The 13548-nt window shown below is 44.9% G+C and overlaps 1 protein-coding gene across 6 annotated transcripts in view; it reads right to left on the bottom strand.

Annotated features, from left to right (window-relative positions):
* Positions 1–13548, bottom strand: part of LOC311142499 (nuclear receptor corepressor 1-like) — a 127629-nt gene that overhangs the window by 39484 nt on the left and 74597 nt on the right. For 5 of the 6 annotated variants that reach the window (XM_084178148.1, XM_084178150.1, XM_084178149.1 and 2 more), the window contains exons 15-17: positions 9154–9284; positions 8102–8406; positions 4631–4714 (exon numbers count right to left, since the gene is read on the bottom strand). In XM_084178148.1, the coding sequence (XP_084034274.1) occupies positions 4631–4714; positions 8102–8406; positions 9154–9284 (520 nt within the window). Of the gene's footprint in view, positions 1–4630; positions 4715–8101; positions 8407–9153; positions 9285–11908; positions 11983–13548 lie in introns of those variants that run through there. The other variant, XM_084178153.1, reaches the window with a different exon arrangement.

The following is a 13548-nucleotide window of genomic DNA, read 5'->3' as shown; positions in this document are numbered from 1 at the left end:
TCGGTTAATAAAAAAGTGGTCAGATGAAGCAGATGCTAAGCTACAGGACTGTTTTGCTAGCACAGACTGGAACATGTTCCGGGATTCTTCAGATAGCATTGAGGAGTACACCACATCAGTCACTGGCTTCATCAATAAGTGCATCGATGACGTCGTCCCCACAGTGACCGTACGTACATACCCCAACCAGAAGCCATGGATTACAGGCAACATCCGCACTGAGCTAAAGGGTAGAGCTGCCGCTTTCAAGGAGCGGGACTCTAACCCGGATGCTTATAAGAAATCCCGCTATGCCCTATGACGAACCATCAAACAGGCAAAGAGTCAATACAGGACTAAGATTGAATTGTACTACACCGGCTCTGACGCGCGTCGGATGTGTCAGGGCTTGAAAACTACAAAGGGAAGCACAGCCGCGAGCTGCCCAGTGACACAAGCCTACCAGACGAGCTAAACATCTTCTCTGCTCGCTTAGAGGGAAGCAACACTGAAGCATGCATGAGAGCACCAGCTGTTCCGGATGACTATGTGATCACGCTCTCCGTAGCCGATGTGAATAAGACTTTTAAGCAGGTCAACATTCACAAGGCCGCAGGGCCAGATGGATTACCAGGACGTGTACTCCGAGCATGTGGTGACCAACTGGCAAGTGTCTTCACTGACATATTCAACATGTCCCTGACTGAGGCTGTAATACCAACATGTTTCAAGCAGACCACCATAGTCCCTGTGCCCAAGGACACTAAGATAACTTGCCTAAATGACTACCGACCCGTAGCACTGACGTCTGTAGCCATGAAGTGCTTTAAAAGGCTGGTCATGGCTCACGTCAACACCATTATCGCAGAAACCCTAGACCCACTCAAATTTGCTTCCGCCCCAACAGATCCACACAGATCCACAGATGATGCAATCTCTATTGCACTCCACACTGCCCTTTCCCACCTGGACAAGAGGAACACCTATGTGAGAATGCTATTCATTGACTACAGCTCAGCGTTCAACACCATAGTGCCCTCAAAGCTCATCACTAAGCTAAGGATCCTGGGACTAAACATCTCCCTCTGCAACTGGATCCTGGACTTCCTGACGGGCCTCCCCCAGGTGGTAAGGGTAGGTAACAACACATCTGCCACGCTGATCCTCAACACGGGGTCCCCTCAGGGGTGCGTGCTCAGTCCCCTCCTGTACTCCCTGTTCACCCATGACTGCATGGCCAGGCACGACTCCAACACCATCATTAAGTTTGCCGACGACACAACAGTGGTAGGCCTGATCCCCGACAACGATGAGACAGCCTATAGGGAGGTGGTCAGAGACCTGGCCGTGTGGTGCCAGGATAACAACCTCTCCCTCAACGTGATCAAGACAAAGGAGATGATTATGGACTGAGGATGCCCCCATTCTCATCGACAGGGCTGTAGTGGAACAGGTTGAGAGCTTCAAGTTCCTTGGTGTCCACATCACCAACGAAATATCATGGTCAAAACACACCAAGACAGTCGTGAAGAGGGCACGACAAAGCCTATTCCCCCTCAGGAGACTGAAAAGATTTGGCATGGGTCCTCAGATCCTCAAAAAGTTATACAGCTGCACCATCGAGAGCATCCTGACTGGTTGCATCACCGCCTGGTATGGCAACTGCTCGGCCTCCGACCGCAAGGCACTACAGAGGGTAGTGCGTACGGCCCAGTACATCACTGGAGCCAAGCTTCCTGCCATCCAGGACCTCTTTACCAGGCAGTGTCAGAGGAAGGCCCTCAAAATTGTCAAAGACTCCAGCCCCCCTAGTCAGACTGTTCTCTCTGCTACCGCACGGCAAGCGGTACCGGAGCGCCAAGTCTAGGTCCAAAAGGCTTCTCAACAGCTTCTACCCCCAAGCCATAAGACTCCTGAACAGCTAATCATGGCTACCCGGACTACTTGCACTGCCCCCCCACCCCCACCCCATCTTTTTACGCTGCTGCTACTCTGTTAATTATTTATGCAGTCACTTTAACTCTACCCACATGTACATATTACCTCAACTAGCCGGTGCCCCCACACATTGACTGCACCGGTACCCCCCTGTATATAGCCTCCCTACTGTTATTTTACTTCTGCTCTTTTCTCAAAACTTTTTTGTTATTGTTGTTTTATTTTACTTTTTTTATAAAAAAATAAATGCATTATTGGTTAAGGGCTGTAAGTAAGCATTTCACGGTAACGTCTACACCTGTTGTATTCGGCGCATGTGGCAAATAAAATTTGATTTGATGTACGAGCCCTGTTACAGCTTACTTGAAGATAGGGGGGAAAAAACGTCTGAGAAAAAAAAAAAAAGGCACTACAGAGAGTAGTGCGTACGGCCCAGTACATCACTGGGGCCAAGCTTCCTGCCATCCAGGACCTCTATACCAGGCAGTGTCAGAGGAAGGCCCTCAAAATTGTCAAAGACTCCAGCCCCCCTAGTCAGACTGTTCTCTCTGCTACCGCACGGCAAGCGGTACCGGAGCGCCAAGTCTAGGTCCAAAAGGCTTCTCAACAGCTTCTACCCCCAAGCCATAAGACTCCTGAACAGCTAATCATGGCTACCCGGACTACTTGCACTGCCCCTCCACCCCCACCCCATCTTTTTACACTGCTGCTACTCTGTTAATTAAAAGGGGGGGGGGGGGGGGGGTGCTCCTTTCAAACGTGTCAGCTTTTAGAAACTCCCCCTCTGTACTGTCTGGTCTGGAAGAGCTCCAGATTTAAGACCTTGGGTATGATAGTGGCATCTCTGATAGACCCTGTTAATTCAACCAGACTATTCTAAATTAACAGCCCTAGTTACTGTAAGATCACAGTGATTCACTTTTGGCTGTGAATGTATGACCAACCAAATATGATACCAATGGCAAAGAATAATACTGTATCTGGCATCTGCGATACATAAATACAGAAACACAGCAGAGCAGAGGTAATATATAGGCTAGGTTTGTCAACTGAAGTGTATGTACGGGAGAAAGCGAACATGTACATGGGTTGGGGAGGAATGACCAAATCCTCAAACCCACCCAAGAGAGCCTTAATTAATCCCCATCAATCCTTCTATTTACTCTCCCCAGTCCAATGAGCTTATCCCCATTGGGCCTCTCATGCTGCACTTCCACTTAAGACTTACCCCACACCAAAGTATTGCCAGTGATTTATATTAATGTAAGCTCTAGTGTTATTGTTTCTCCATCAGGAGTGTGACACTAAAGACTTGGGGCGAGCAGAATCAACAACCTCTACATTATCAAGACTGTTACTTTGTGAGAAGGTGCTAAAGTTCACAGTTTTCCATTATTATGTAAATAACAGCTGAAAGGTACCAGTGGCCTGGTCAGAGCAGGTCCGCCGGAGACATGACCCAGTGAGACACGGGTGCCGGTCCACGTAGATGGAAACAGAAAAGTCTGAGCCTTTTGGGTAAAACACCAGGATAAATCTCAGATGGAAATTCGACATCAGTCTCGCCCGCTCCCTTTTTCTCCCTCTGTCCACCAGAGTCTACACTGACAAATATGGAGGAGTACTGGCCTGGCTAGAAGGTAGCTATGGGTCGATGGGGGTTGGGGTTAGGGGTCAATCTCCCATGGACTGAGTGTGTGACGCAACTGGTGAAAGCAGAAACGCTGGTGTGTCCACTGTCAGCAACTCCATGAAATGAAACACTCACCTCTCAAAATAAGTTATTTTGGAGAGAAAAATGATAAAAACTTTAAAAAATGTTTTAAGGTGAAGTCCTACAAGATCCAGAGGCCTGGCAAAGTGTTTTTGTGAATAATAGATTTGATCTTTAGAGGAAACTCAAACTGTCACGCTTGGTTACTTCATGCTTTGGCCCTAATAGGTCAGTTTTGAGAGGCACGCAAAACAGAGCAGAGCCTATGCAGTTAGCTACCAGAAAAAGCATCCTCGCTCAAACCACTCCGTCCTGCTTCCCCCTAAAAGCCTCCACCATTTATGCACCCAGCCAGGAGAGTGTCAGAGGAGACAGTTTGTGTGGGAGCAAACTTGTATTTATGAGAGGTATTGACATGTTGAATGCACTGAGCTGTCTGTTTGAACTACTGGCACACAGCTCGGACACCCATGCATACCCCACAAGACATGCCACCAGAAGTCTCTTCACAGTCCCCAAGTCCAGAACAGACTATGGAGGGTGCAGAGCACTACATAGAGCCATGACTACTTGGAACTCTATTCCACATCATGTAACTCATGCAAGCAGTAAAATTAGATTTTAAAAACTGATAAAAATACACCTTATGGAACAGCGGGGACTGTGAAGAGACACAGGCACATGCATACACACACATACGATAACATACGCACTATACACACACGTACACATGGATTTTGTGTTGTAGATATGTGGTAGTAGAGTAGTGGCCTGAGGGCACACAATGTGTTGTGAAATCTGTTATCAACGCATTGTAATGTTTTTAAAATTGTATAACTGCCTTAATTTTGCTGGACCCCAGGAAGAGTAGCTGCTGCCTTGGCAGGATCCATAATAAATACAAATACAAATGACGAGGAGAGTGAGATCAAAATAGAAAGAGAGAGGGGTGAGAGAGAGAGAGAAACGGTAGATAGAGAAATAAAATGATAACGCTACCTTTTTTGGCAACCTCCATCTCCTCCTCGGTCCAGCGAGAAGTCTCTCCGGTTTCGCCGTTCGCAGCGGCAGCAGCTCCTCCTGCTTAAGTCACAGAGAGAGAACAGAAACCTTCATAACAGCCCACAGAGAGAGAAAGTACCGAGCTCGTTCCGCTTCTCAGCCGTCTGCTTCTCATGGCTGCTAATCTAATAATCCGTTTACATTCTGTGGCTCGCTGCCGAGACCTGCCCCTCACGCTCTCTCCCTCTCTCTTTCTTACACTCCCTTTCTCTCGCTCTCCCTCCTTCTGTTGCACTTTCGCTCTCTACCTCCCAATCCCCTCCTCCTCTCTCTCCCCCACAAGGGGAGGTTCCATGTCACCTGATCTGGCTCCAGACAGCGGAGGAGTAGAGAGACGCGCCTCCCAACTTCCCCCTCTTTGGGAAACGGCCTTGGACAGAGACAAAACAGACAGAGAGAACAGCCGACAGACAGAGACTTACCACTCATATCACTGCTACAATGCAAAGTAACTATTAACCACACACACACACTGATGGGTGCTGATGGAGGCTGGGGCTGAGAGAGAGAGTGAACCCTGGCCCACTCTATTCCATTGGACCCACAGAGATTGTGTAAACATTTGGACCAATATAGCTGCAGTATGAACCCCTGACATTTACAACCCAAATAAATTATTGAGGAGATCCATTCTCACTGTTTAGACAGCTCCTAGAAAAAACGGTCTGGGGCCTCACAGACTTAAATCTACTCAAACAATTGCTGAATCGCTGCTCCTGTCCCGTGGTACGTTCAACGTGTTCGCCTAATCTTACCCCCATTCCCTCGTGCCCCCATCTGGCCTGTTAAGATCCAGGGAGGTGGGCAGGTCATTAATCTCGCCTGGCTCTTTGAAGAGATAGGGTCAGTCCAAAATGGCCCCCTATTCCCTATATAATGGACTGCTTTTGACCCGGCCCATAGGGCTCTGGTCAATAGTAGAGCACTATATAGGGAATAGGGGCCCATAGGGTGCCATTTCAGATGCATACATATAGTTATAAATACAGAGTAGGAGGCTACAACAGACAGGGACCCCCTCTGTGACTCCTAATGAGATCAAACCAGGTTTTAAAACACACAAACACTAGGCTTGGGTGATATACCGTATATACCGTATCCCGGGGTATTTGGAAATAGCCACAGGATGGTTTTTCAATACATTTACATTTCAGTCATTTAGCAGACGCTCTTATCCAGAGCGACCTACAGTTAGTGAGTGCATACATTTTCATACTGGCCCCCCGTGGGAAACGAACCCACAACCCTGGCGTTGCAAGCGCCATGCTCTACCAACTGAGCTACTATTTATTTGAAGTATTTTTATAAATTTGAATATTTGTAGCTAATTTTTAAGCAAATACCTGCAGTTAACTTGTGCAATACATTAGGAGAGAAAGAAGATCGCATTATTAATTTCACCTGTCACATAATTTATCATTATGAAGCTTACCGGTAGTCCCCAGTCACGTGGTGTTTGTTTACAAGCACACAACGACGAGAGACCGGAGCCTTGAGAGTTACTCACTCTTGTGCAGAATGCGCCAGGTGACCTAGTTACAGTTTGGAATTCACAACTAAATGTTAGCCAGCTAGATGTCTTATAACTACTAAGTTAACAGTGTAAAATGTGCTAAATGCAGTTGTGCTTTTGGTTTGCTGATTTAGTAGCTAGTTAGCTATCTAGCTAAATGGTTAGCTTCTTCCAAAATCAAGCTTCTCTTGGTAAAAGCAGAGAATCCCCTCCTGGATCTAATATTTGTTTTGTGCGTGCAGCAAACTGTGAGTAGCATTTTTTTGTTACTTGTATAACTTTGAGCTGGGATGTCTGTTCTGCAAATAGTGTAAGTCAGAGGACGTATAAAATGTTCGCAATGCGCTCGTTAGCATTCTCTATGGGATTTTACATGTACTTGTTAACATTGCTACCCTTCGGATTACAGAGGCTCAGTGGGGTTTGAAAATAGCGCCCCTTGTGTTCAGTGCTGGTATTACAGAATAGCTCAGGATGGCACAAGATATGAAGGTATGACAATCTGGATACCGCCCAAGCCTAACACACACACACACACACACACACACACACACACACACAAAACCAGCACGGAGGCTGTGAATCCCCAGTGAATCAGGAGAGGAGACAAGCACAGTCTGCTCAGCAGTCAGTCATTTCAAAAGATTGAACCTGACATGGGCCTATGCAAATCCCTGATGCACCAGAGCCAAGGGGGGTCAGGGGGTTGACAGACTGACTGGGAAATAAGGTGCAGACTTAAGACACAGAGCAGAGAGGAGGGAAGGACAGCACAACATGTAGCTTTTGGTTAATACAGAATCAGCCATAAAGACTGAAAAAATCAAAATTCCTTGAAAAATAATACAATTTGATTTTACTTCCTTGGATGGATATTCACCTTTCTGAGATAGATTAGAATGGAATAATTGATTATCCATTCAAGGATGTAGCCTAAATTGACCTTTCTAAAATACTTTTGTGTTTGCTTGAATGTTCTGGTTAGAGCCCTGGGCCTGCACTGTCTGTCTGACATTCAGCACACAAACATCAAAATAAGCTCTCAGAGCAGCACAAGGACAAATTAAGTGGCTAGGCTGAAGTACAGCTGTGAGGAGCCATGACAACAGGTCCACCCCAGACACCACACTATTGCCATGGTGATGATGGCTAGGGTATAGGCTAGGGCTAGACTGAGACCGAACCCCTGGCTGGGTTACAGAAGTGAGAGATAGAAGTCTGTTATGGCATTGTGTTGAGGAGCAAAACAACAACAACCTGAACCTGGTGAACCAGGGATGCATTCAGAACGGTGACATTACAGATATAAATGTAGCTAATGAATAGAGCTGACAATTCCTTATTTAGAAATATAGCTAATGAATGGAACTGACCCCAGTTGTTAACTGACCACCCTATCACGTGTGTGTGTGTGTGTAAAGGTAATTGGGGTTGTTTATATGGTATGTGGTGGTGTTTTTCTTGAAGCTAGAGGTGTTTCAGCTCAGCTGCATGACCATTGGGACTTGTTTAGGCTCTCAAGTTGTGCCGCCCTCTTCTACAGCAGTGACCTATAACAGCATCCTCACAATGCTATTATATTTCAGGGCCTTTCCAGGATAAAAACACACAACAGCTGATCTCTCACATAAGATAATCATGAAGCCACAGTTCGCACTCCACACACTCGTTCAAACTTTCATAACCGAGGATCAATACCGCGAGTGGACAGGAGTAGAGAGTTATATTATCTACTAAGTCCCATGGTCACAAATACAACATACCCATAAAACTAGTAAACCACCTTAGTAAGCGTAAGTCTCCTCCTCTATCTTTTTGAGATGCATCTTCATAAAAAAAAAGAAAGAGGGGATGGTAGTAGGCTAATAAAAGCGTAGAATAGCCGAGGTGCTTACCTCCTCTGTTAGGGTCCATGGGGGGTTCCCCCGTTGCAGATTTGGTGGGCTCTCTCATAGCCTTCTGGGTAGTAGGCTCAGGTTTGGGGAGCTGAGGGGGCTCGGTGGGCAAGGCAGGCTCGGGGGCGGGTGGCGGTGGTTCCTCGGCCGCCACAGAGGCAGCCTCATTGGCCATGGAGCGCGTGGTGATCCTTCCCTTGCGCCGGCCCTGGCTGTTGGCGGTCTTCCTGCCGCGTGGCGTGCTCTGCTCCTTACAGTCCTCGTCCTCCCCGCCGTCACACTTGTCTTTGTCTTTGCCGATGTCCCTGGAGGAGACAAGAGAAGGGATTGTTTTATTTTATTCAATTCCTCCGCAATGGACATTTTCATTAACTGTACAAGCCTATTATTTGCACAGCTGAATTCTTAGGAAAATCAAAATAATAGTCCAATCAAAATCTAAATAAAATACATTTTCATTAGCAGGTTTTTTTTTTTACAGGCACTTGCATTTCTCATTTAGTGGTTGGTTAGGACACATGAGTTATGACTAACTGCTGCCCACTGATCCAGCTGGGTAAAAAGGCAGGGAGTCATCTGGCTAAAGGATCAGAGTCCTGGGGTCAAGATGTCTGCCTCTTAAGAGTCAGTGGCTCTTTTTCAATTCGCCTTTCCTCAATTCTTCTCATTCTTTCTCCATCTCAAAATTAATTGGAGTAGAACATTCGAAGGAGAGGACACAAGTTATCAATGGAACACTGAAAGCAGCGGGTGGTGGGTGGTTTGGTCAGCCTGTCCATCACGCCAGAGAAGGGCAGTGGTTCTCTCCCGCTCGCACTCTCTCTATGGCCTAATTTACAACACATCTATGAGGGATGCTGATCCCTGTGATAAGGCTCCAGAGTTCCTGTCGCCTCAACTGAGGGCAAACATTTACTGGGAGGTACAGATTCTCCCTAAAAGTGTCAGAGGCGGACCAGGCCAGAGGCTGACTTTAGCCAGGACTAACAGCAGTACCTGTGGGAAACCCATGCCCACGTTTATACGCACACACAGAGCTATTCAACACTCACCTGGAGTCCTCCTTTTCATCTTTCTCTTCCTCTTCCTTATTCTGCTCGTCCTCTTTTTTCTCTGACTTCTCCGATTTGTCCTCTTCGGGTTTATCGTCTGACTTGTCTTCTTGCGAGGATCGTGTTATTTGCTAGAAAAAACACAAGGATAATTTGTTTTTACTATTTTAAAAAGTATAAATATATACACATGCCAACTCTTGACCAGAGTGATCAAATAGGGAGATTCTCTAGACTCTCATGATGCCAGACAGAGAGCACTCTAGTCTATGCAAGTTCATCATGATGACGCAGTTCAATCTGGGCCAGAAAGTTTACAAAAAGGCAGCCCACTGCTCATTCACGTCTAGTTTTAAAGGTCTGGGCATGTTTGAATTCCTATTTCGTGACTGAGTGAGTGGGGTTAATGAGGCACACAGCTAAAGCAGCTCGCCATGACCCACTTTCCTTTTAAGGCAACAACATAATAGTGGTGCGCCAGAATAACACCCTTTAGGAAAGAAAGGATTCAGGATGAAAAATAACATGCAGTGACAGTGTAATATGTGTATAATATGTGTATTTCTGTAATATGCCCAAAACACACTTCTAATATCCATTTGAACACAACACATAGTAGTATGTTAATTGTGTGTGTGAATAGGTAACTCATCTCGGGAAGGTTTGGGCCGCTTTGGACGTCTCACAGAGAACTAAGAAGATAAAATGTACCAATGCATACACAACCTTCAGTACTGTCTAGAAGCCATATGTTGCCATGTTGACCAATTCACAAAGTGTTCATGTAAATGATCAATGAGAATGTATAGGTGTTTCTGTACTTGACAAATGATGAGACAAATGAACATGTTTAAGTTGACAGTATATGAGGTGTAAAACTTGTTTGGCAAGGTGTTTCGTCTGAGCACGATCCTTCCATTGCGATGTAAATTCAAAGACTTGAATTGGATTCAAGCGTTTGTTCTCAATATCTTCATTACCATTCGCAACTCAGAACCCTTCACAAAGCAATATAGTGACGGACCTATAAATCTTAGAGCGACCTACGGTTTATTTCGGATATGATATACCATTTCATGGCCTATTAATGCATTCTCAGGCCAAGCGAAGCTACAAATCAAACAGCAGTTAAATCCATCTACAGTTGAAGTCGGAAGTTTACATACACCTTAGCCAAATACATTTAAACTCAGTTTTTCACAATTCCTGACATTTAATCCTAGTAAAGATTGCCTGTCTTAGGTCAGTTAGGATCACCACTTTATTTTACGTCAGAATAATTGTAGAGAATGACTTATTTCAGCTTTTATTTATTTCATCACATTCCTAGTGGGTCAGAAGTTTACATACACTTAATTAGTATTTGGTAGCATTGCCTTCAAATGGTTTAACTTGGGTCAAACGTTTCAGGTAGCCTTCCACAAGCTTCCCACAATAAGTTGGGTGAATTTTGGCCCATTCCTCCTGACAGAGCTGGTGTAACTGAGTCAGGTTTGTAGGCCTCCTTGTTCGCACACGCTTTTTCAGTTCTGCCCACACATTTTCTATAGGATTGAAGTCAGGGCTTTGTGATGGCCACTCCAATACCTTGACTTTGTTGTCCTTAAGCCATTTTGCCACAACTTTGGAAGTATGCTTGGGGTCATTGTCCATTTGGAAGACCCATTTGCGACCAAGCTTTAACTTCCTGACTGATGTCTTGAGATTTTGCTTCAATATATCCACATCATTTTCGTTCCTCATGATGCCATCTATTTTGTGAAGTGCACCAGTCCCTCCTGCAGCAAAGCACCCCCACAGCATGATGCTGCCACCCCTGTGCTTCACGGTTGGGATGGTGTTCTTCAGCTTGCAAGCACCCCCTTTTTCCTCCAAACATAACTATGGTCCTTATGGCCAAACAGTTCTATTTTTGTTTCATCAGACCAGAGGACATTTCTCCAAAAAGTACGATCTTTGTTACCATGTGCAGTTGCAAACCGTAGTCTGGCTTTTTTATGGCGGTTTTGGAGCAGTGGCTTCTTCCTTGCTGAGCGGCCTTTCAGGTTGTGTTGATATAGGACTGGTTTTACTGTGGATATAGATACTTTTGTACCGGTTTCCTCCAGCATCTTCACAAGGTCCTTTGTTGTTGTTCTGGGATTGATTTGCACTTTTCGCACCAAAGTACGTTAATCTCTAGGAGACAGAACGCGTCTCCTTCCTGAGCGGTATGACGGCTGCGTGGTCCCATGGTGTTTATACTTGCGTACTATTGTTTGTACAGATGAACGTGCTACCTTCAGGCGTTTGGAAATTGTTCCCAAGGATGAATCACACTTGTGGAGGTCTACAATTTTTTTCTGAGGTCTTGGCTGATTTCTTTTGATTTTCCCAAGCAAAGAGGCACTGAGTTTGAAGGTAGGCCTTGAAATACATCCACAGGTACACCTCCAATTGACTCAAATGATGTCAATTAGCCTATCAGCTTCTAAAGCCATGACATTTTATGGAATTTTCCAAGCTGTTTAAAGGCACCGTCAACTTAGTGTATGTAAACTTTTGACCCACTGGAATTGTGAAATAGTTAATCGTAAATGAAATAATCTGTCTGTAAACAATTGTTGGAAAAATTACTTGTGTCATGCACAAAGTAGATGTCCTAACCGACTTGCCAAAACTATAGTTTGTTAACAAGACATTTGTGAAGTGGTTGAAAAACGAGTTTTAAATGACTCCAACCTAAGTGTATGTAAACTTCCGACTTCAACTGTACCTTTACTGTTGCAGCAATCATCCAGACTCACACCATCTGACCCGTTATAGATACAGAAGACTGCTAAAAGTTCACTGTGAAAGATACAAAAAGTTCAGTGAAAGATGCTAAAGGCTCACTGTGAAAGACGCTAAAAGGCTCACTGTGAAAGACGATAAAATTCACTGAAAGATGCCAACGGTTCACTGTGAAAGATGCATACTGCTGCTTAATTCTTCAGACTAATGAGAGAGCAGACAGACTGCCCCACTGCGTCAACAACAGTACTATGTCATAATGTGATGAGCTAGCCTAACTTCCCTAGGGTTATTCCCCCGCTTACCAGGCAGTCCAATTTCCTCAACGCTAACCAGATAAGAAAAGAAAGGCAACCGGACAGAGGGAAAGTGGAGTGGAGTTTAACAGCCTGGTCATGCACCCATTGTAGATAAGATTATGACTATGCTTCCTTTGATGATCTTCACATGGAGAGGGTGTCCACAGGATCATGACACACACACACACACACACAACATAAGCACAATACATGCTATTGTTCCCCCCCGGATTCAGCCTTTGTAGAAAATCAAAGGCCTCACATGACTAAATGAAGAGAATTACACTGTAATAGATGGGGTGATGAGAGGGTGTCCGGGTCCTGAACCCACAACCACCCCAACACAACCCAACTTATAGAAAGCAGAGTTCATATGATCAATCATTCAAGTCATTATGATTGCCCATGACAACTAATAATCACATTAGCTTACAGCATGAATACAGATACTGTACAAACCAAGATTTACTTTTGCAGCCACCAATCAATATCACTTTTGGCTACAAAGGTCAATACTGATGCACCGATGATGGGAAGGATCTTAACGTTGCATTTTTGTTTATAAATACTAAAGTACACATTTATATATATTCACATAGTGAATGTTCATAACACATAAGCATACATTACATACTGTACATATTTACTGGTAATAGTTTTCAATGTATTCACTAAAAGCAGTAGATACTAGTTAGCAGAACTCCCGAGTCAGATACAGGTCTGAAGACAAGTCCCACTGCGTGATTGAGAATACAGCAACGTTCTTTATTATCATTGCTGGCGCAGGACACCACAGACTACCTCCCTCCTCTGCCTGTTCCACGAAAGTGCTGTGCTGGAACATGTCTGGCTATGCCAAGCCAAACATCCCATACTGGTACCGGATGGGGCCAAGGAATTTCAAAACTCAGTGGTGCGGCAGAGGAGAGGGGGAATGAGGCAGAGAAGATAAAAGGAGCCAGAGAGAGAAGACAATAGAAAATGAGCGAGAGCAAGAGAGAAAGAGAACGAGAGAGAAAATAGTAGAAAAAGAGAGAAAGGCAGAGAAGATAAGGAGATCATTTACATTTACATTTACATTTTAGCAGGAAGAGGGACATTATCATTTAAAAAGCAGGAAGAGGGACAAGGATGAATTTGAATGTATGAAGACAGACATTAGTGGTGGGCTCCATCTACAGACAGATCCGAGAGACCATTTGGCCAAGTAGACATAGGTTGTGTTCAGCAAAAAAACTGAAATTATTTTGCAACAACAAAAATCTCTGTTCCTTTTGGACACATTCAGGTAATACCACCTGTTAAACTCCATTTGAAAGGTTTC

This window comes from Coregonus lavaretus (assembly GCF_964263955.1).
Source record: "Coregonus lavaretus genome assembly, chromosome: 15".
Classification (NCBI taxonomy): domain Eukaryota; kingdom Metazoa; phylum Chordata; class Actinopteri; order Salmoniformes; family Salmonidae; genus Coregonus; species Coregonus lavaretus.
This window is presented reverse-complemented; position numbering and strand designations above follow the sequence as displayed.